Source organism: Lichenostomus cassidix, chromosome 4, assembly GCF_008360975.1.
Source record: "Lichenostomus cassidix isolate B80296 chromosome 4, HeHo_3.0, whole genome shotgun sequence".
NCBI lineage: Eukaryota > Metazoa > Chordata > Aves > Passeriformes > Meliphagidae > Lichenostomus > Lichenostomus cassidix.
The window spans coordinates 6,938,554-6,961,709 of record NC_139484.1 but is presented as its reverse complement, the minus strand read 5'-3'; the positions used below and the strand labels follow the sequence as shown (position 1 = coordinate 6,961,709).

The 23,156-nt window shown below is 43.5% G+C and overlaps 1 protein-coding gene across 12 annotated transcripts in view; it reads left to right on the top strand.

Annotated features, from left to right (window-relative positions):
• JADE1 (jade family PHD finger 1) overlaps positions 1-23,156 on the top strand; it is a 106,705-nt gene extending 83,549 nt beyond the window's left edge. For 8 of the 12 annotated variants that reach the window (XM_085057671.1, XM_085057674.1, XM_085057677.1 and 5 more), the window contains 9 exons: positions 4,643-4,725; positions 8,147-8,304; positions 11,301-11,488; positions 13,371-13,582; positions 14,223-14,390; positions 14,993-15,109; positions 17,372-17,902; positions 19,010-19,127; positions 19,628-23,156. In XM_085057671.1, coding sequence (XP_084913797.1) covers positions 4,643-4,725; positions 8,147-8,304; positions 11,301-11,488; positions 13,371-13,582; positions 14,223-14,390; positions 14,993-15,109; positions 17,372-17,902; positions 19,010-19,127; positions 19,628-20,523 — 2,471 coding nt within the window. In that variant the 3' untranslated portion in view covers positions 20,524-23,156. The remainder of the gene's footprint in view (positions 1-4,642; positions 4,726-8,146; positions 8,305-11,300; positions 11,489-13,370; positions 13,583-14,222; positions 14,391-14,992; positions 15,110-17,371; positions 17,903-19,009; positions 19,128-19,627) is intronic. The other 4 variants (XM_085057678.1, XM_085057679.1, XM_085057681.1 and 1 more) reach the window with 1 other exon arrangement.

Here is a 23,156-nt window from a genome sequence, read left to right as displayed (position 1 = left end):
TTCTCCAGGGACACAGCTGGGTGCCTTACAGGTGGCTTTACAGCAGCCTCCTGCATGATACCTAATAGCTGAGACTTCTCTGCTCATGCTGAGCAGTGTATTAGTTGTGGGCTAGAATCCCCTCAGGGCTTGAGTTGTTTTATTGGTTCCAAGCAATTTTCTGTTTTGATTGGATTTTTTTTGGAATGAAAACATAGTCTTGACAGATCATTTAATAAAATGATGCAGTTAAAATTGATTAAGTTTTTCCTTTTGGGAAGTGTGTGATCTTCACAACTAGGGGAAAAGAATGCACACTCCTTGATTGCTTTCTTTTATTATCAGGAGGCGTGTGTGTTACATACACCCTGTGGCAGTATTATAAAAACACTGTATTTACAGTGTAAAGTGTTCATCGCAGCCTTGGGGAACAGAAAAAAATCCTATTTGAGTCTGAGAAATCCTTTGCAGCACCAGTGGTGTGTTAGAGCTTTGCCTCCCTTGCTGAGGATTACACCTTTTTAGTGGTTTGGGATTTCTTTTTGCTTTTTGTCTGTGAGTAGATAAATGCAAAAGGAAAACTGAGAAGGTGTAATAAGAGTATGATCCCTCTCCCATTGTTCTCAGTGATGGAATCCTTTTAAAACACATGAACACCTCGGTCATCTGAAAGAATCCTAACTGTAAAAGAATCCAAACGATCTTTCTCTCAGAGTGATGGTGCTGACTAGCTTACTGTGTTCATCCTAAGCTTGCCATGGTCATGTAACACTTAATAAAATACCTTTTATCTCTTATATCTAATGAGGATGGAAATGCATGTTTGGAATGTGTTTATTTGGCTTCATGCCAAGGAGTTGTGTATTTTTCATATTTACTGTTTCTCACATGGCATCTGATAGCATGGGCTCTCTTAACATCTCACTATTTTCCCATCTGCTGTGAAACTCGATTCTTCCCATGAGGTATATATTACAGTACTTTTATATCCTCTAAATCCCAGTGATTCAGACCTCCCCCCCGCCCTTTTTTTTTTTTTTTTTAAATTGTCGTTGTATTTTACCAAAACTGAGTTTAGTTCTTGTCTTGATCTTTAGCTGTTTTCCTAGTCTTAGTGATCCTAATCCAGTTTGGGATCAGGGCTAGTACTCAGAAAACTTGATGAATACAGTGATTTTGAATACTTAATGAAAGGGGTTAATTTTGGTGAAAAGTGTCTGGAATCTTTCTAAATTTACTGAACTAGGTTCATGTGCATTTCATAGTACAGAGAAGCTGTTTTGAATCCTGTGCTTTCTTTTGACCACAGCAGATCCTTCCTTCTGTATAACCCAGGAATTGTTCTTGCTTCATGCACTCAGATGTACAAATCAGATCATTAACCACTGAAGTAGGTGTAATTGCCTGTGAAGTTTTGCTTTCAGTGAGCTCCCTTTTCTGGATTAGGAATGAAAATATGGAAAGGATGCTTAACAGGCAAATAACATCCTTAATTTTCCTCCTGCACTTTTATTGATGTAGGCAGAGTGGGTGGATGGCTTGTTAATGAGAGCAGCTTTGGGAAATTCAGTGACCTGGGCTTGGCACTGGTGAAGACAGTGATATTTTGCCATTAGCTTTGACGGAAGAAGAGTTGAAACTCTCCGTTCAGGATTTCAAAAGTAGTTAAATTCAATACTGCTATGGCCTGGATGTTTTCCTTTCATTTGGCTGGCTCCTTCAATTTCTTACCTTCGTGTCTAAGTAGCGGTGCTGGTTAGAATCTATGAATTCAAGGCTTACAGTTGGCCTTTGTTTATTCAGTGAGTAAATGTTTTCTCTATTGACGTGAAGCCCTTGCCAAAGGTCATCTGTTAGCTGCAGCGTGTAGTAAACCTCAGTCCCATGAGGAATTCTTCCACCGTTTTCTCCCGGTGTTCTGTACAGCCAGTTTACACTGCTCAGAAAAATCCAACAGCCTCTTCAGTAACAGTGTTTCCACTGTGCTTTCCCCAATTTTGTGTGCAAGGAAGGAGCTGTTACAGAGTTACAGGAGAAACTTTCTTTCCCGACTCAGTGTAGCGAGGTAGTTGGCTTGGAAAAAACACTTTTGAGGAAGGCTGGCTGCGTTTGAGTTGTCTCTTCCACTTGGAAATTTTACATAGTTTGCTTTCATATGGCAGTTAAAAAATCATTTAAAGTGAAGCTCCTGTAGTTTTGATGACAAGGGTTAACCTTTTGCATAACACAGAATGTTTAATTAATCCAGTGACCACACTCTTGTATGAAGGCTGGGAAGTATGCATTTAAGATGCTTGTTCTGATGGGTAAGATGTAACTTGCATTTGTTCTGATGTGTGAGATTTCAGGGAAGTGGAGATGGATGATATGGCAGGGATTGTTTTACTCCTCACCTTTGTAGCTCCTTTGTGGCATGAGAAAGACATGGAAATCCATCTGTTAATACTCATTAATAAAAAAAAAAAAAGCAGCTCATAAACCTTTTTAATTAAATTTATGATAAGTTGTCATCAGAGCTGAATTAAAGGCCATTGGTAAAGACCCAGAAGTACATCATACTGCCACTACACTAATTTTGCCAGGTGCTTGCCTTACTTGGGAACAACTGTCTTAAAGCCTCCAGACTCAGCAGCTCATCTATCACAGAAACTTGAATCAAGCATACCTTGCCAGTACAGCTTGTTGTTCTTAATTCTTTATCTTGTGTTCAGGATCTCTCTCCCAGGTCTGACAGTGTACAAAAGCACTCAGATACATAAATGAATTGGAAATTTCCAGGTGCTGGCTTGCTGGTGCAGTGGTTTAACTCTCTGAACACCTCAGTGGCAGCTAGTTGGTCAGATATTAATGTCTTGCTGATGGAAAATATCAGAACCCATGAGAACTGAATACTAATCTGCGTGGGTATGTATGTAGTCTGTGTCTTCTAGTGAGGCTGCTGATTAAAGAAATCACATCTGTCTGAATGTTAAAATGTTAATATTTGCATTGCTACATTGCAGGGAAAAATTACGTTTTTTTTTTTTTTTTTTTTGTCATGCATTTGACCTGTATATCTCACAGTTTTTGAGGAATTTTACTTATGTCCTTCTGACCTTAAGCTGAGCTTGAGCACGGGCTGATAGGATCCTCACAAGAAGTTCATACTCCTGCTTGTGTTTCTTCTTCAGTTTTCAAGGGAACATTTAAGTGGATTGGCAATGAAATAATTTTGGGAGTCTGGCTTTTCTCACACATTAGTAAATGGCAGTCAGTCACTATTTTTCTTTTTTTTCTTCTTTTTCTCCTTTCATAGAAGGAAGGAAGAGTGCTGATAACTTTGCCGTTTTTTATATTAGAATACTAACATTTGCTTAAAATAATATTTCCTGTATGCTTACCTCAGGAGATAGGATTTTCAGCTATTTGCTGTGGACACTGCTTCAATTTTGACCATTATGCATATTCTGTGTAATGTCTGTTATTCATTGCTGTGTTCCAGAGAGTTTTTATTGGGGCAGATTCCTTAATATATTGCTAACTGAAAAGAGAAGACGAAGGGATAACTAAAACATAATGAATTCTTCTGATGACTTATTATTCAGTCATATCTTTCCAATGAAAGTCTTGGACAGTTACTTCACTTCTAAAATTATTTTTTTATTTTTAATAGAGAACTTATCCCATCCTGTGCTTCTGAACAGTGCTTTCTGATCCTCGAGAGGTTTCTGCTGGCTGATAGGAGGTGGTGCTGCTCTTACAGACTGTAGCCTTACCCTTTTTATTCCTACTGTGTTTGTGCACAGGCAGTGAAGGAATGAGCAGTGTGGGAAGGCCTTTGCATCAGTGTGGTTCAATTTGTCTTCAATTAATGCCCAGATTTGCAAATTCAGAGGGTGTCCTTCAGAGCTCAGAGGTCTTAGCTTCCCTATCAGACAGACCTATTGCAAGTCCTTCATCTCTGCAACCCAGAAGGACTTATTGGCTTTTCTTTTCATTACTGCTGTGTGGTTGCAGTGGAAAGTACCTGCCATACCCGTAAATCTTGCTGTGTTGAAATTAGTTGATTTGCATAGGTATAATATATTCTAGTGTCAAAGCACTATCTTGTCAAAGGAGTGCAGATTCTTTTCGCTTTCTTCCTGTTACAATATTTCTGAAAGCTGACAGAGACTCTGTCAAACGGCTTCAAGGCAAAAAGGTATAATTTGTTTGGAATGTAGTGGATAATTATGCAGACAAAAATCGTGCAGCCACACTGGGAGATCTGCTTGGGAGAAGAGACAGCAGCTTGTTCTGTGGGCTCTGCTGTGTGAGAGGGTGGCAGTGTGCTTCCTTTTGCTCCAACAGAAATCAGGGAACCCCTGTAACTATCTAGGACACTAACTTCAAAGAGTACATCCCAGTATATTGGCAGAGCTCCTGGTCAGCTATTCATCTGCAGGAAGTCATTTATTGTAGCTCGGGGGGAAGGATGTTATGAGGTGGCTTTTTTCAAATGCTGGGTGGAAGGCAGGTAAGTGCAGTGCAGGCATACCTCAGTTAGGAAATGAGAGACAAAACAGATCCAGGAGAGTGATCACAGAACTTTAGGATTGAGTGACTTCTATTTTCTGGTTCATTTTGAAAGAGTTTCCTGGCGGTTTGTCACAGAAGCCTGCAAATTATAATTTCTGTATCTTAGGTCTGTCTACCTGGTCCCAGCATTCCAGATCTCGACGTCGTAGGACTTCATGTTCCAGAGATGAAGACCGGAAACCTTCTGAGGTATTTCTGGAATTTGGTTTGCATTTTGTTATATCTGTCAAAGAACCTGTACCCACAATGTATACATTCATGTTTTCTGGTAATGGATCAATGTTTTCTGATCTACATTTTCTTTCTTTTTGTTTTTTTGGGGTTTTTTTTGCTACATTTTGGCTGGCACATGCCTCCCCCTCACCCCTTCTTCCCCTCTCCCCCTCCCCTGAGGATCAGAGAGTTCAGCTGTTGGCACAGCTACTGCCACCACCAGTTTCTATCTGTGAATTTTGTTGTAGTCTGACACCCATTCAGCATAGCTGCAGAGTCTTTCTTGTGCTATTTTAGGCATCAGGGTTTATTTGTAGCTTGATCTGTGAACAGTGGAAATTTACATTAGGTGCATTTATTTCATAGTTGGTATTGAGGCTTGGTGTGTGATCTTTGCTAAAGTGCTTGTCAAACTGGAAATCTGCTTCCTGACAGTTCTGTCTCCTGTAGTGCTTTGAAGAAATCCTGTTTGAACTTTCCAGGATGGATCAGCTGTTAGTAACACACAAAATGTGATCCGTTTCTTTGGAAATGTTCTTGCTGAAGCTTCCTGTCTTCAGGCAAAATAGTACACTGCAGACTTTGTAGAAGCTGCAAAGAAAGGGTTAGCTCTGGGAAATGGAATTTCTCATTTATTGTACTTGCCCAGTACATATATTCCTTACACAGTGAGTGATGTTGAGGAAAAATGTGCTTTATTAATCTTCCTAATGACAATCTCCCTAAAATGTGCTTTATTAATCTCCATTAGTGAACCTAAGTCTCAGAGTTTTCCCAAGGGGAATCCCTTCAGTGTGAACTGTGCCTGCCACTGGTGGTTTCCGAACTTCTTCTTTGATTGTTGGCTATTAAAAGCCTTTTCTTTTTTTTGTGAATGTGGAGATCCCTGGTGAATTTATTCTTGCTAGCAATAGGTTTGTCTTCCTTAGTTATCTTCTGTGCATCCCTTAGAAGTAGCCCCTTATACCTGCTTTTGAGAGCTGCCCTGTGAAAGGCTATCAGGAAATAATCTGAGATAATTACGAGTCTTGCTGTTGTTTTTTGCATGCTTCCATTTCTTTCTCTCCCATATCCTGCTTTTGTTGTCAGAATCCTTGCAGTTCTATGCTGTTCTCTCATTTTTCTCGGTCTGGATGAGCTTCTCTTGTACTTCCCTTGAGCTCTGCTCTGCAGCCTTTCCCCCACGGCGTTGTCCCTGCTCTCCGCAGTGTGAGGAGCGCGCTGGCAGGGAAGTGACACTTGCTAACTCCCCGGGTGAAATCCTGGGCTCATTGAACTCGGTGGCAGAATTCCCACTGACTTCAGTGTGGCCAGGGTTTCACCCCTCAGCTTTGAAGTGTTCAGTGCTTCTGAGAGCCAGCACTTCTGTAAGCTCTGCTTTCCTCCAGGCACTGAGATTGCATCAGCAGTTAGAGCAGAGAGAATGGTGTCACGGGGCCACTGGCCTGGGAAGGAGTTTCTTGGCTGTCAGGTGCTGTATTAGCTTTGCTTCTGAGGGAGTTTAGTGACAAATTTATCCAAGAGCCTGAGTTATTTTGGCTCTGAGATTGAGCAAGGTTTGTGACCCATTTTATATTTTTAGTCTTCTTTTAATTTGACTTTTGATTGCTTTAAGTCAAATCACTTAAAAGTGCAGAATCCCCTGGCCAGCTGTGCTTGTTTGTTTTGTGAGCCCATTTACTTTGAGGCTTACTTTTCATTTCTTGATTGAAGCCTCCCAGGACTTGTAATTGAATTGTTTAAAACATTTTGTTATATTTCATTACCAGCATTCACTCTGTTCTTCATATGGTAATATTTTTCTTTACTTTTTAATGTTGGCAGTTTTTCTGAACATGTCAAGACATGTGTTAAGAAAAATGTCATGATTTTATGCTATTTTAATTACAAAACCAGAGTGGAAACAGACACATAAGCAGACAGAAGTGGGATAGTATGTGTGTGTTGGGAGGGAGGAAAGGTTTCAAGATGTGCAGTGTGGTAAGGCAAATCACACTTGAAAATATTCTCAGAAGTGTAATTAGCCATCAGATACACTAAAACACTTCTCAAAAATCCTAGTTTTTGAGGTATGTGAGTATTGGATGACAGAAGCTGCTGCCCTGGGGAGGCCTGTCTGGTTAGCTCTCTGTACATCTGGCTGTGCCTCAGCCACATGCAGCAGTGAGGGGACAGCATGGCCATTGCTTTGGGGCGGCCAGGATGGGTCACTTTGCCCCCTTAGCAGCTCATAAGGGAATCTGGGAGCACTGCCCTGAAAATCCAGAGTATTTTCCTCTGTAACTGCAGCATGGGGCTCGGTGGGTGTTGATTCTGACCACCACGAATGGAGAAGTCTGCAGGGAGCTCTTCTTAAGATGTTACCTGTCATCTCCTTGTCCTCGTGGTGCTTATTTTCTGTCACCCTGGTTGCTTTTTAACCCCTTTTTTCGAACGAGGCATGGAGTAGTTACAAATTAGCGCTGTGGAGGTGAGGAGGGGCCTTGCCTTTTGTGGGGAGCAGGGTGGGAAGGGCTGGAATTTGTGTCAGCAAGTGCAGGCTGGAGTTGGGATGTCTGTGATAACAGCACTCCTGGCTTTCTGCAACGCCAACAGGCTGAAGCTGCCACAGCAGGCTTGCCACAGGAGTGAATCCCTTTTTATTTCGTTCTGTGGCTTGTTGAAGACAGCATGGCTGCTTGTTCATGGCTGCTAGCCCAAAGGTTGCCAAACATCCTGTTGGCTTTACAGCTGTGGATGCCTTTGCAAGGGCAAAGTTAAATTACAGCTGTGACACGGAGGTGTCTGTAGCTGATCGAATAATACCTGTGCTGAATGGGAAGCTGCCACCAGAATTCTAGTTTGGGTCTTATTATTTTTTTTTCTTTCGGGATATTTTTTAAATACTTACACAGTGTCATCTCCTTAGAATTTCCTCTTGTGGCTGGTCATGCTGGAGTCACGCCTTGATTTCTACCACAGGGAATTTCTAGAATGTCTTCAGCTGAGTCAGAGCTCCAATAATTAAAAAAAAAATGAACCCAAAAAGCCTTGGAGCAAAAATGAACCTTCCTTGTGTTGCTGTTTTACAACTCAGAGCTCCTGCAGCTTTTATTGCGGCCAGTAAGGAGATGAAAGTGGGTGACACCTTTTAGAGCTACATCTCCAGTGCAGGAGGAGTGCCAGGAGCTGTAGTGGAGTTAGCTGAAAGCCATCCTGTCAGTATTCGTGCCTTCAGCCACCCCTTTCCCTGCCATGAAGCTCACCTCCTGTTCTGCAGTGGGCTGGGCTGGTGCACTGATGGTACAGTGACCTTGTTACAACTGTGCTCCATGGTTACCCTGAAGCTGTGAATCGTAGAGTGTCGATATCAAATGTCAGTGTCTCTATTTTTCTCTCTTGGTCACTCTCTTTGCAGGTGTTCAGAACGGACCTGATCACTGCCATGAAGTTACATGACTCCTTCCAGCTGAACCCTGATGAATACTATGTGCTGGCAGATCCCTGGAGGCAGGAGTGGGAAAAGGGAGTTCAGGTGCCAGTTAGCCCAGGGACCATCCCAGAACCAGTAGCCAGGTATAATTTGGAGGAATGTGAACAAATACACACATGTTGGTGCTAGCAGCTTATGTCTACATTGCCTTGGCTTCCTGAGTTTCGTTGTACAGTGCCCAGCTAGGAAGGTCTTGATTCTCAGGTGAAGAGCAATCTGCCTCACCTTTGTGAATGGGCAGAGAGGTCAAGAGTCAGGCGTGTTCTGCCTGGGTGAAATATCAATGTCACAGAACTGATTTTGGCAATACACTGGCGTGGGGTGTGATGACAGAACATTAAAAATAGCTTCTGTTTTTAAGCCAGCCTGGAGCTCATTTATCACTGCTGGAAGAGCCCTTGTCTGGTGTTCTCTCTGCTTGTTTCCAACCCGTAGGTTCCTTTCAAGGAACAGTTGGACAAACCAGGCTTAAGGGCTAGAGAAAATACAGCATTTATTTTGTTTTTGTATTTTTTTTTGTGATTTCATTTACTGACTTAAGAAATTGATTGTGCAACATTTCGTCTGTTTAAGAACCATCCAGATGTGCATGTAACTAAATAATGTGAGATTTTCCAGCTCTTATCCAAAACCCCCTTATTTTCCTTGCCATGTTTGTTACACTTAGATACTATTTCCTGTTTCAAATTAAACACTGCAGTTCTAAGGGCAGGAGTGTGCTGCAGCCTATTTTATGCTTACTAGGGATTGGAGAAAATAAGAACAAGGATTTTTGCCATTTAATCATTGTAGATCTCTTTGAGTCAGTCCAGGCTGGTCCATAAGGCATTACCAAACAACCCACCAGTGCTGGTGGGACAAGAACAGCTTGATCCTTGATCCACAGCCAATAATTTGTAATGATGCTATACTGCTTCTTGTTAGGTCTGTATCTGTCAGCTTTAACCTTGGATTAAGGGGGGCACAGTAAAGTTTGTTAGCATTGTTTCTGTTCTGTGCAGGTGCCCCACTAGGTTTGTACAATAAAGAACTTACCTGCATATCAGGTAAACCCTGTCCTTCCTTCTTCTGAAGGATTGCCTCTGAAGCTCCATGGACAACCTGGCATTTTGCTCTCTGCTCTGCAGTTTTTTTTAGAGCATGGGAACAAACCCTTTCTCTGCTCCACACTGAGCTCTCCCAGTCCCTGCAGAGACACACACACATGATACACATCCACTCACACTGCCTTCTCCTCACTGAGCTCTCTGTTAAGCATTTCCCAAGGCTGTGGGAGGGCCAGGACACCTCTGGACTTGAGGAGAGGAAAAATCTCCCAGGGACCATTGCCCTGTTGGTCGGGGAGGTGGTTTGGTGCCTATAGCAGGTCCAGGCAATCACTTAGGAGAGAGCTCTTCTCTGCCAAAGGCCAGTAGGGACGTTGCTCCAAATTTAGGATGTTAAAAGATAGGGAAAGAAGGCATCTTCAGTTGTAGGTGTTGGCACAGCAGGCTCCACTCCTTGTTACCTGCTGAGCTGTCTCATGTAGTCCTGCTGCTGAGCACCTGCTGGTCAGAGTTACCCTCTGATGCCTGATTATTGCCCTCTTTGCTGCCTCACAGGACACTCAGAGAGCCCTGCTGTGGTGGTGCTGGAGTGTGGGAACCGCTCTGTGCCTGACTTTGGGAGGGAAGGGAGGGTGTTCTGTATATTGGATAAGCAATAGAATCATAGCTGTTGTAGGATAGAAGTCAAGGCTGTACAGGGAGCTGGTGCTGTGATGCAGCAAATAAATGTGTGGCCTGGTCAGGGCAGAGGAGCAGGAGAAAGGAGTGAGGCTGTGTGGAGATTCACTGTAAGCATGTAGTCATGTAGTCAGATGGACAATTCAGCTGAATGGCTGTCAGTATGTAGTAAGGGTTGCTTTTTTTTTTTTTTTTACTTCTTTCTATCACAGAAATAAAGCCAAGAAAGGGAGTTGTTTAGTTGTTTTGAGGTAAGAGTTGCTGTGCTTGTTTTTTCTGTGCCACTACTGTGGCAGGGTGCTACCCAGAGGTTATGATTTCCAGAGAGAGGTACTCTGGAAGGAATTTGTGATGAAGATTTGGAGAGCAGTGCCCAGTTTAAAGTACATTCTCTGTGAAGATGCAGTAGTCTGTAACATTTTAGTAGTGTGCAGTGTGATCAGAAACAGTTTGGGCAGTGCAGTTAGGCTGGCAAGGTCATTCACATTTGTATTTTTTCCCAGCACCTCAGAAGCCCCAAATTCAGCATTTATTCTTGCTCACCATTTCTGACTGTTGTCTGAATTAAGTTACTAGAGGGGAAGCTTTAGGGATGTGCAGAAGGCTGAAGTAGGTAGAGGATTGACTGAGATCTGTTTGTGCGGGAGGAGTTAACACACTGGGCTTCAGATAGGGGTAAAATAGAGTGGAGGATGGAGGCTGTCCTGCTTCTTGTGGAGCCCAGGCTGTTCCCAGCAGAGAGTTGTGGCAAGACACAGTGTGGTGCAATCTCCTCCCCTGTAGCACTAGCACCCCAAAAGATCATCTCCAGACATTTGGCAGTGTGGCCTGTTGCTCCTGCTGGTACCAGGGTTGCATGGTGAAGTGGGTTCCATCCAAACTGAAGTTCAGTGTGTGGTGTTAACTGAGAGAAGGGGCAGTGTCCTCTACTGAGACAGCTGGAAATACTTATTTTTTCCTTGAGTGTTCTTCTTGTTAGTACTTTAAACAGATTGATTTAAAAGGAGCCTTAAACCAGAGTTTAATGTCTTTGTATATGGCAGTGTAAATGCAGTGTTCCTACTTTAGCTTTAAACGAGTGTGAATTTCAGGGAAGAGTAAGCACAGCTCTGTCCTCTAATATTTAATTTTATTTAGAATTCTGGCAGAGAATTGGATTTCTAGATGACTCCAGTTAAGTTCTTACAATGCCACCCATCTGTTATGGAAGTGCAAGGAACTGTTTTCCCCTCTCAGGCAGTTGCTGGGATGGTTAGATGGCTGTTAGTCACCTAGAGTAAAGCATTTTGAATTCTCTAGAGACGAGCCTCTCAGCAGCTCAGCAGCCCTGATGTGTGCCTGTCTGTCTGTTTCAGAGTTGTGTCCGAGACAAAAGCTGTCACCTTCACTCGTCCCAGGAAGTACATTGTGTCCTCAGGCGCCGAGCCTCCGGAGCTGGGCTACGTTGACATCCGGACCCTGGCGGACAGTGTGTGTCGCTATGACCTCAATGATGTAGATGTAGCGTGGTTGCAACTTGCCAATGAAGAATTCAAAGAAATGGGTGAGCAATGAGGGATTTGTTACCTTTTTTTGGTTTGCTTTGCTTTTTTTTTCTCTTTTTAAAGCTGGCAATCTTAAGAAAATTTCAGGGAGGGCAGCAGTGGGAAGAAATAGTAGAGGTGTGAGGAGCTAGTAATCATATGAGTTGGGGTAGCCATGGGAAAGCAGACCTGATGTGATTAAGCCCTAAGATAGATACCTTCATAACTCCTGCCTAGACCTGGTCAGAATCTGGCCACATGTTTTGGTTTTATCTCTGCTGCTTTCCATATCACAAAGTTCCCGGTTTGCCACCTTTGTTCTCAACTAGAATATCACAGAGACCACTCAGGGGTTTTTCCAGGTAGTCCTATTTACTTATTTTATCTTCATCACACATCTATGTCATCATTTTAGCTCATGGTGTTCAGTGTGGAGAAGGCAAGACAAGTTGTTTGGGAGGTTTAGAGAACCTGTGGCAGCTGAGCGGCGCAGGGAATGGGACAGTAAGGAATTCTTGCCGTGATTTATTGGAGCTAACTCCTGAATCTCACTGGGACTGTGTGCTCTAGCAAAAGCAGGAGGAGCTGACTCAAGAGGAGCAGCTCTGCCCTTTTCTGCAGAATGGGTTGTATGTGGGAAGGGACTGGGAGAGGAGCAAACTGGAATGTTTCTCTGGTAAGGTGAGTGCTTCAGGAGAGGATTTCAGGGGAACTGAATAGGGTCTAAAGCCAGAACAGAACTTCTGCCACTTTGTTTGGATGAGGGATAAGATGCTGAGCCATATGGAAGAGGTTTGGACATGTTGGTGAACACTTTTGGTTTTTGTTTTAGCATTGTGGTAGTTCCTGGTTTCGGGTTGCAGTTTAGTCAAACATATTTTACCTGGCTATAGCCCTTAGGTGGCCTGGCTGAAGAACTGGTAAACCACAGAATGACCATTTATAACTCTGTTTTTCCCTTTTAAACCAACACATGATGATGTCTTGACATGGTCTCTTACCTAGGCCTTTTTTCCAGGTCTTACATCAGTCCTGCTCAGGTTTAGTGTTGGGCTTAGAGGGTTTCAGTTTACAATTCCAGAGTTGAGGTTACCTTTCCAGCTATCTTCCAGAAAATAGCAGCAGCAAGTTCCCTTAGCTTTCCTCAAAGGAAAAATAAATATACTTTTTATTATTTGCTTGATCTCCTTCTATCCAGTCTATCTTTTGCCACACCAGAAGAGGACTCCCACAGTGTTACACTGGGGTGTGAGCAGCACAGGAGGGGCAGATTTGGGTAGTGTGGGATGCATTGATCTCTGCTGCAAGGATTTACCTGTTGGTAAGGGAAGCTGGAAGTGCCTTTGTGGAGTATTTGTCTTCTGATCTGGAGGAGCTAGAGAGGTTTTTTATTCTTCGTTTTGTGGAATTTTTGGCTCAGTTTTTCACAGGAAGAGCTGAAAGGAGAGTTTTCTTGTTAGAACACCTATTGTGAGGTTGCCATCTCCTCTATGTCTGTCCTGGTTTCAGCTAGGATCTAAACTGGAGGAGTTAAATGAAAGGGGGAGCCAGTCTGGGTTCAGGAAGGGGGGGACTTGTCATCAGCCAGCAGGGGGTAAGCAACTTCTGTATCACTTGCTTTTTCCCTTTTTTCTTTTCATTAATATTGTGATTTATCATCATTAGTCTGTTTTACTTTATTTTCAATTATTATACTGTTCTTATCTCAGCCTTCAAGTTCAACAAATTAGTTTACTTGTGTGGCAGGATCTGATGGAGACCTCAGTTGGGGTTGCAGCCTGTTGGGCTGGAACTTGTGATAAACCAACAACTGTAGTGGATAAACCAACTACAAAAGAAGGTAGAGCTGTGTGTGGTGGTGCTTATCACTCTTTAACTAAGTGAACAACTCCTGTTTTCCAGGGATGCTGGAGCTGGACGAGTACACCATGGAAAGGGTGATGGAGGAGTTTGAACAACGCTGCTACGATAACATGAACCATGCCATCGAGACGGAAGAAGGGCTTGGGATTGAATATGACGAGGATGTTGTCTGTGACGTCTGTCAGTCTCCAGATGGAGAGGACGGCAATGAAATGGTGTTCTGTGACAAATGCAATATTTGTGTGCACCAGGTACGGGAGCAGGAGGGTGTAGGGTGGTAACAAAAGCTTTTCCAAAAAAGCTTTATGGGTAATTTAACAGAGAACCTACTGAGCTGTGCTAAGGAAGCCACTACTATGTGCCACCTTTTTGTGGTAGTTAGAAAGTTTCATTACGTGAAAGAAGAGATACAATTTTAGCATATTTGTTTCTGTGGATGCTTCTTAATATGGCAGGTGCCTCCCTATGAGCCTGTCCTTGTTTCCCAGCTTTAGAAGTTTGTGTTGTCATTCAGTGTTTGGAAAACTTGTCTGGTGAGCAGAAAACACATTTTCTGGCATGTGTTACTTAACTGCTTTTGTGCTAATGATAAAGAACTCAGCCTATGACAGCTGTAAAATACACTCTTTATCCTACAAGATATGCAGGGTAAAGTTGATCTTTTCAGACCCGTAGTGTTTCTCTGATCACATCAAACCTGACACTCAGGTGCGCTAAAGCTGATAGCAGTTTGGATAGAGGGCTCCATAAAGATGCAATAATCTGAAAACCGTGGTCTTAACTAATTGCCAAATAAAACAATTCTGAGAGTTGCGAGAGGCTGCGTGTAAAGAGCTAAGAAATAACATTGTGTTTGCTTTGTCTGCTTTGTTTCCTTTGCCTGTGGCGCAGGCGTGCTACGGGATCCTGAAGGTGCCCGAGGGCAGCTGGCTGTGCCGGACGTGCGCGCTGGGCGTGCAGCCCAAGTGCCTCCTGTGCCCCAAGAAGGGCGGCGCCATGAAGCCAACGCGCAGCGGCACCAAGTGGGTGCACGTCAGCTGTGCCCTCTGGATCCCAGAGGTGGGTGCTGCTCCCCTGCCTGTGGGAGAGGGAGAAAACCTCTTGAAGGCATTGCTCAGCTTGGAAATGAAAGGTTATGAAAGATTTTTGGTTAGGTAAAAAGTCTGGTGGGGGATGATGCTTCACCTGTAAAGAAGCTGATTGCATTCCATTTGTCAATCAGAATTAGGGCTTGGAAAATGAGGCCTTTGCTGCTGGCAGAGCTCATTTAACAAGGACAGAAGATAGCATTTCACTTTGTAAACAGAACATTAAAGGTGAATCGGGAGAGTTTGAATGTGACAGAATTCCTGTGGGTTCTCTTAGTCAAAGTGTTCATCCTGAATGGTAATCTTAAATTGGTGGGCTTCACCTTGAAACTCATTTGTGCACAAAGTGGGAAACTGGTTTTTTTAAAAAAGAATTTTTTAGTCTATTAAAGTCTTTTTAGTCTATTAAAGTCTATTTAGTCTATTTAGTCTATAGTTTCCTATAAACAGAAGAATTTGGGATGCCGTAAATTTGTGTATGCACACAAGGAATTTGCCTTCTTTGATAAAATTGTTTCTCTTTTCAGTTAACAGTGTCATAGTCACTCCATTTTTGGACCATTTTTCTCCTAGGTGAGCATTGGGAGCCCCGAAAAAATGGAGCCCATCACCAAAGTTTCCCACATTCCCAGCAGTAGGTGGGCACTGGTGTGCAGCCTTTGTAATGAAAAAGTTGGAGCTTCTATACAGGTAATTTAACCACACAAATACCCATGAGTTTTCTTTGGTCAGTTTTTAGCAGATAACAAAATGTGTTTACTGGTTATTGCTATGGACTAAACTGAACTGATCTGCACCAGACCATTGCAGACTGGGCAGTGTTGTTCCATGTGCATGTTTGTATTGGTTTGTTAGCTGCAAGACACCTGTAGATCCTTTACAGTGGAAAATCACTCAGAAATGTTAAACAATCCTTTTATGAAAAATTTTCAAGTCTAGAAAGTGCATTACCAAGCCTCAGATTTTTGAAAGAGGAGGTACTTTGTTTCCTGAGACAGCAAAGGCTTTGATCTCCTTTACTTGAGAACAAGATGAAGGAGTGTAAGGACAGGTGACCCATTTGGGGCAGTGTTGTGATTGTGTAGAAAAAGACAGTAAGATGTAGCTTAGTGTTGTGGGGATGCTCCTCATCCTCAGAGCACTTCCAGCAGCAAAACAATCCTCAGGAAGCTCCCTGAGACAGAGGGTGATACTACAGTCTCATAAGGAGGCTGAAGTAGAGCTCTTTCTTTTGGGGCTAGCCTGATGTTACAGGATCCATGGTGGTCAGACCAGCATTAAGACACAAAAATTGTTCAAGTCCTACACTACTTTGAAATTACTTTATATCCATTTCCCTTTTCTCCTCTGCTTCAAGTCATTTGATGAGGCTGCCAGGAAGAGCTGTAAACCAGCACTGCAGCAGCAGCTCCAGTGAAACCTATCCCAGTCCACTTCCATGTAAGGAATGTATGAAATACTAAGTGTTAACTAGAGAAAATAAATCTGTCCTCAGCATATAAATTTGCAACCATAATCCCTCCTTGCAGGGCTGTCCCCTTCCTCTTGGCTGCTGTTATGTAGCTGAAACTGTTGGGTGCATTCTCCAGACCACCTTGCGCTCTGTGTGCAACAATTAGGAAAAGTGGCAGCTGGAAGTGTGTGTCAGGCTGGTCAGGGAGCAGCTGCATTGAGCTGGGAAAATCAAGACTGTGTATTCTCCCAGGTTCAGCAGATTTCCTCCCGATGAGACAGGGTTTTCCTTCTTCTCCCAATAAAACACGAGCTGCAGCAAGAGCTAGTTATGGCTAAAGCACTTGTCTCTACTGCTCAGTGTTCTGCTTGGGATGCTCCTGGCCAGTTTGTTAGTAGGAGAGGAAAGGGTAAAAGATGCTTTGGTGTTTTTTTATTCCTTTTATATGTTGATTTTATTAAAGACTGCTCATTTGAAACTTGTGTAGTTTAAACCCTGCTGTACCTTTATAAGCCATCTGGCTGCTGAGTCAACCTGAGCAGGAAAACCCAGAGGAGAGAGATTTGGCTTCTTGACAAAGCACTGTATAAACATCCCATTGCAGTGTGTTGCTCTTTCAGGGTCGGTGGCTTGGATTAAGCATAGTTTTGTTTCCTAGTTAGGAGCACTAATGCTCATTTCCACTTTAAATCCTGTTCACCAGAGGTGTGAGTGGATACAAACACATATGTATGTGTGTTTGTGTATATATACATGTTTATATATATTTAAATCTCTTGGTGGCTGGTGATATCTATGACAGCATTTTGCAAAAGGAAGTTAGGTATAATGAAAATGAAGTGCTAAATCAGCTGAACTACTAGTGCCCATGATGGCTGGGTTCACTGAGAGGGAAGAAAAATGACAACATTTTGAATTTCCTGTTCTCCTCTCTCAGGAGAAGTGAAGGCTGCACTCAGTGAAGTAATGGTTGACAGTGATTTAATATTTGACATTATAAAACTGGGATAATGGGGAAAAAAAATTCCCCAAGGTTGAGGTCTTTTGGAAAGCATGGGTCCAGGTGCTGGGAAAGACTTTTTAATTAAAAGTCTCAGGCTGGCCTGGAGCCACCACACTGATTTTTTTTTCTCCCCTCATGCTGGCACAGTCCAAAGGGGAGCACTTTCCTTCATGTAACAGTACTGTATGCAAGTGGCTCTGGTCACTTGGAACAGTCAGTAGGAACATTCCTTTGGTGGCTTTTTGGGTATGGAATAGTGTGATGGGACTGGATGGGGGTTAACCACTCCTGTCCCTCGGGGCCACTTGATCATTGCCTGGCCTGAAAGCACTAACTCAGACCTAATTAAAGAGAGCAAGGGAATACATGCAGCTTAGAAGCAGAGCGCAGTGACAGGCTTCTTCTTCCAAAGCAGCCATGACTGCCCAAATAGTTTTGGGCAGCGTGGCTTCTTAACTTTATATTGATTTGACTAATTTTCATTTTTTTTCTCCAGTGTTCAGTGAAAAACTGCAGAACAGCCTTTCATGTCACCTGTGCGTTCGACCGCGGCTTGGAGATGAAGACCATCTTGGCAGAGAACGACGAGGTGAAGTTCAAGTCCTACTGTCCCAAGCACAGCTCCACCAAGAAAGCGGATGCTGAGGCTTTGAATGAAAGCCCAGGTCAGGAGAACAGGAATGGCATTCAGGACAGCTCTCTTCCTGCCCACATGGACCCTTTCCACAGCATGGATCAAAACCAGGAGGAGGCCCACAGGGTCAGCCTCCGCAAGCAGAAGCTCCAGCAGCTGGAGGATGAGTTCTACACCTTCGTTGAGTCTTTGGAAGTGGCCAAAGTGCTGCGGCTGCCTGAGGAGCCAGTGGAGTTCCTTTACCAGTACTGGAAGCTGAAGAGGAAATCGAACTTCAATAAGCCTTTGATTACCCCAAAGAAGGATGAAGAGGACAATCTGGCTAAACGGGAGCAGGATGTTCTGTTCAGAAGGCTGCAGCTCTTCACACACCTGCGGCAGGACCTGGAGCGGGTAAGCCCCGGCATGGCCACAGTTCTGAGTTGCCAAACCATGCTGCATCTCAGCTCAGAGCTGTGCTGTCAGGAAAGACCATTAACACTACATTTTCTGCAGAGCACAGCAATTCCCCTTTGCACTCAGCAGTCAGTCACAGGGCCAGCAGGTCTTGGCTTGTAGCATTCAATCGCCTGCAAGTGGACTGTCGTGTTTTTGCTTGTGCTGTTTTACTGATTAACACCGATGGCTGTGCACTGTACTGCAGCCCCCAGCTGAAGCCTTTTTAGCCTTTAAGGGCTTTCCATGCTCCTTTCATCTGGGGGAAAAGATTATGAAACTTACCTTGATTTGCAGCAGATCTGTTTTTCATTGTAGGATGATGTTTCCCAGTACTGTATGCAGGTTTGGGAGGCAAAAGATATTCGATTCATTTAGGTTTTGAATGTTTCAAGAACAGCTCAGTAGGATCATCTTATGTATTCATTAAAACACACTGATCTTGAATTCCTTTATTTTTGGGTAAATGAGTAGAATTTAAGAGCTCTAAGAGCCAGAAAGAGCACTGAAATCAGTTTTTCATGGCCCTACAGCATGTGGCTGATGTAGGCTTTGGAAAAAAGCTGGCTCAGGAGGCCCTACCTCAGTAACCTGTAGGTGAACCAGAGCCTTTTTCCATAATACTTTCTAATCTTTAAATAAGGACAGCAGGTGCTCATGCATGTACTGCATCCTTCATAAAGGATCCTGATGCCTAATTACTCTTCTAGTGAATTGCTGCAGTTTTTATTTTCGTTTTTTCCTAGTTTTAACTCCAACACATGGCCCTTCTATAGCTCTTCCGATGGCCCAGATCCTAGCTGTTACCTGAGGTCTTTTGCTCCTGCTCCATGTGCTCAAGATGTCTTGTCACCTTCTCTTTGATCAACTAATTAGTTTGTAACTGTGTTCTCTGGATCTTAAACTATTCTGTGTGTATCCTTTCCATTTCTAAATGTGATGTCAAAACACTACTAACTTGTTTAAATGGTGTACAGTACTCCATCTGAAGGAATTCAAAGCACAGATAGGGTAGCACCCTAGAGATACAATTCCTGTAAAACCCATCCCCTTGCTGTCTTCCAGGTGCGTAACCTCACTTACATGGTGACGCGGAGAGAAAAGATCAAGAGATCTGTTTGCAAAGTTCAAGAACAGATATTTAATAGCTACATAAAGCAGTTGGAACAAGAAAGAGTTTCAGGTATGCCTCAGAGTTCCCTTTCTCATGTTAGGCCACAGGCACAAGGTTTGGTTACACGCTGTGAAGGACAAACAGGACCTCAGTTGTCCTCATTTCATTTCTTCAAAATTAACTGCAGTGACCAGATTATCCTTTAACTACTGAGTAACTAATAAACCATATTTTAGATGGCATCAGTGAGACCCACTTGCTGGCTGCTTTTTGCCTCCCTCGCTCAGGCATGTCTCTGTCTTAGTGGATAGAGTGGTGCTAGGACTTGTGTTTGGTGCAAGTGTAATTAGGTGTAGGTACAGGAAAATAAAAAACCTCACTAGCAAGATATTGTTAAACCATAACATACCACAGAGTTGTGACTTGAAAGTGCAGGACAGGCAGCCAAATACCCATTTCTGATACAAACACGTCAGGCATGAGGAACTGAGTTAAAATAGGTACATTCAAAACTGGCATTTACACAGACATGGAATTGCTTGACTTGACCTTAATTTTCTTCCATTCAGGTGTGCCTTCCTCATTCTCCTCCATGGAAAACACGGTGTTGTTCAACAGCCCCTCGCTGGGCCCCAACGCCCCCAAGATCGAGGACCTGAAGTGGCATTCTGCATTCTTCAGGAAGCAGATGGGCACATCCCTGGCCCATTCCTTGAAAAAGCCGCACAAGAGAGACAGGGTAAGAGACAGGCCTGGGAATGACACCAAATCCCTGCTGAGGCAGCCCAGCCCGAGGGAAGGAGGCGCAGCTCCGGGCAGCTTTTTAAATTTTGACAAGAGCTTTGCCGACACACGGATTGTACAGCAGAAAAACGGCATGGTTATACCAGACCACAGGAAAAGGAGAGACAACCGCCCACAGTGCGAGGTGGCCAAGGCAGAGCTGAAGGAAAAGACTTCCAGACACAACCACAAACCGCTGAGACCTGCAGAACTCTCTCAGAGGCAATCAGAAAACAAAAGGGCTGTGAACCACTCCAGTGGTAGGTCAGCGCCTGGCACTCGGAGGGATATAGTGCCTAAATGTAACGGGGGTCTCGTCAAAGTAAACTCTAACCAGACAGTAGTTAAAGTGCCTACGACACCCACCAGCCCAGGGAAAAACTGGGGCGGATTCCGAATTCCAAAGAAGGGGGAGAGGCAGCAGCAGGGGGAGAGCCTGGAGGAGGCCTGCAGGCAGAACTCGGGCTACCCTTACCTGGGTGTGGGCAGAGTTGCAGCGAAGGAGAGGACAAAAAGCAAGTTAAAGCCTGACAGTGAGAACGACGGCTACGTCCCTGACGCCGAGATGAGCGACTCGGAGACTGAGGTGGCTGAAAAGAAGTGCAGGCAGCAGAGGCTCAGTCCCAACAGCACCATCAGCAGGAGGACGGACATTATTCGGAGAAGCATCCTGGCAACCTGACTGGACACAGGGACAGGGTCAGGAGAGTCACTGCCTACAAGCCAACTCCACCTTATTCACTGGTGTGGGGGAGGAGCGTTCCTAGACAGAGCTACAGGCTGACAAATTGAAAGCCCTTTTTTTTCTGAGTTGTATAAGTATGTTTACATGCACTTAAAGCTGTTTTAAGCTCTTTGGTTTTGTTTTGGATTTTGTTTTTCCTCTGCCCCATTTCACACCCCCTCAGCCTCTCCATTTCTGTGAGAAGTTTCAGTCTCCCTTATTTGCAACTTTCCTGAGTAAGCAGAGAAGTGACATCACTACTAAAACAGGAGTTGGGATGCACACAACTCAAAAATCTTTCAAAAGGGGCTAGGGTGGATAGGCAGAATCAGGCTGCATTCATCCTTTCTAGCTAAAAGGCACTGAAAATGTTACTCCCTTCCCCTGACTTCTGGAAAAGCACAAGCTTTTAATTTAAGTCATGTGTATTGAATGGAAGATGGTTGTTAGACCATACTGCACTGCACTGGTAAATCCCATTACAAATGCCCCCTGTCCTGGGGCAGGGGCAGCTCTTTCTCCTCTCTTTGCAGAATGTGTTCTGTTGTGTTCAGTTTGAGCACAGGTGGCAGCTCAAACCCCTCCACATGCTCCAGAGTTTACATGTAAATGCTGACCAGGCATAGCCATGAGCTGTACTGGAGGAGGAGGAAGGGACAGGGCAGGGCTGGAAAGATTGGGACTGCTCCAGAGGATGTTCCCAAATGGCTCAGTGCTGAGCAAGGGGCAGGTTTGTGGTTTCCAGCACCCCAGGGAATAACCCATCACTCTCAGTCAGGCAGCTGCTGTCAGGAGGGTGATGACAATTCAAGACAAAAGTTTTCTAAGGCACTAGGCAGTAGGATTTCCCAAAGGCCACCACAGATGCACTAATGATTTGTACTGGGACAGGCTTACGACACTAAAAGGTTGCTTTAAATGGACATGAATATATATTTTTAAATAGGTTAAAATGCAAAGGCAATACATTGTGATTAGCTCTTTACAGTCAAGCAAAGAAAAACTATTATGTTCTATTATGGACTAGATTTGATGGAAGAGGGAACTCGTATTCTGATTGTGTACTTTTTTAATAATTGCAAGTGGCAATAATTAGTAAGCTGTGAGCAATAATATTAACAGGTCGTGAGGATACTGTTTTGTACTGAGTAGAGTGCACACAGCACAGTGGAGTGTTAGGAGCCTGTAAATTTTGGAATTCTTCATAGATGTAAGACAGGTATGCAGTGGTGAAAAAGTTTTAGCAGCAATGTGTTAACAGAGAGACAGGCATAAAGAACCTCCTTCTCCTTCCCTTCCCTACTCTCAGCCTGCTGTTATGGCATCCACTCACTTTGGAATGTCTGACCCTTGCCTCCTGAAGAGGGAACACTGACAACCCAGAATTCCTCTGTCATAGGACTGAGTCTTACAGAGGATTCACCCAGAAAATATAGAGGCTTAGCACCCACTCTTGCTATGCAAGTTAATGTTATCAGTTAAATATTTCACCAGAATGCATCCCTCTTGTTTTGAAACTCAGAAGTCTTAACCTTTTGAGGAAGGGGAATTTTGTGTAAGATAACATACTTAAAAGATCCCATTGCTGGTCCCAGGAAGTCAGAATAATTACATGACTTACAGAGGTGAAAGGCAGGCAGGGCACTGGTGACTGAGGTCACTCTTGGGATGTGTTCAAAGTATAGACAGCAGCCAGACAAAAGGTAAAAGCAGATAAATTCTACTCAACATCCAGCAACATTCTCCAGCCAGGCACTGATTATTTTCTGTAAGAAAGAAGCTCATGACCACACAGGAATTGTCAAGCCATAGATGGAATACCTTAGATTTGAATTCTGAGTAAACCTTTAACCTCACACCCACTGGACAGAGGTACGTTGTGAATTTGCACTATGATGAACGCTAACGCTGTGCAGAGTGAATGCCTTAGCTGTTTGTCCCCTGGCACTGAGGGTGAAAAGCTTTGTGAGGTTTCCAGTCCAGCTGAAGCCAAACCAAAGCTGGCTGTGGTACGACCAGCTCTGTAGTTTTGTCTCTGTGCTTAGCACTCAGCAGGAGGTGTTGTAGTGACAAAGCCACCCCTGTGTTTACTGGGATTTGCTGGATTTCTGTTTCTAAGCATTACCTTTCCTTGTTCTGACTGACCAAGAGATCTTGGATATGATCGGTGTGTTCTGTCCAACCCTAGGCTAGTTGAACGTCTGTAAAGTTGCCTGGAATGCCATTTGTTAGATTACAAACTCACACAGGTCTAAATGAAGGGTTCATGTCGTGTATAAACCTTGATTTTGGAAATCTGAGACAATTGTGATGACATTTGTAAAACTTGTACAGATTTTTCACTATGTGCCTAGCTTTGGTGTTCATTCAGCTGAATTAATTAAAAAAAAGGTGCATGAAGAGAAACAGAAATAAAAAGTATATGTAGAGATGACTATTTTATATTACATGGCCCAATCCTGTATTTATTTTCTCCCTTTTTTGAAGTATTTCTAAAGACCTAGTTGAAACAGCTGTATTTTTTGTTAAAATATTCCGTAGAATTGTGCCTTTTGTCTGTATGTGAATAAATGCTGTACATTTTTGCAGTA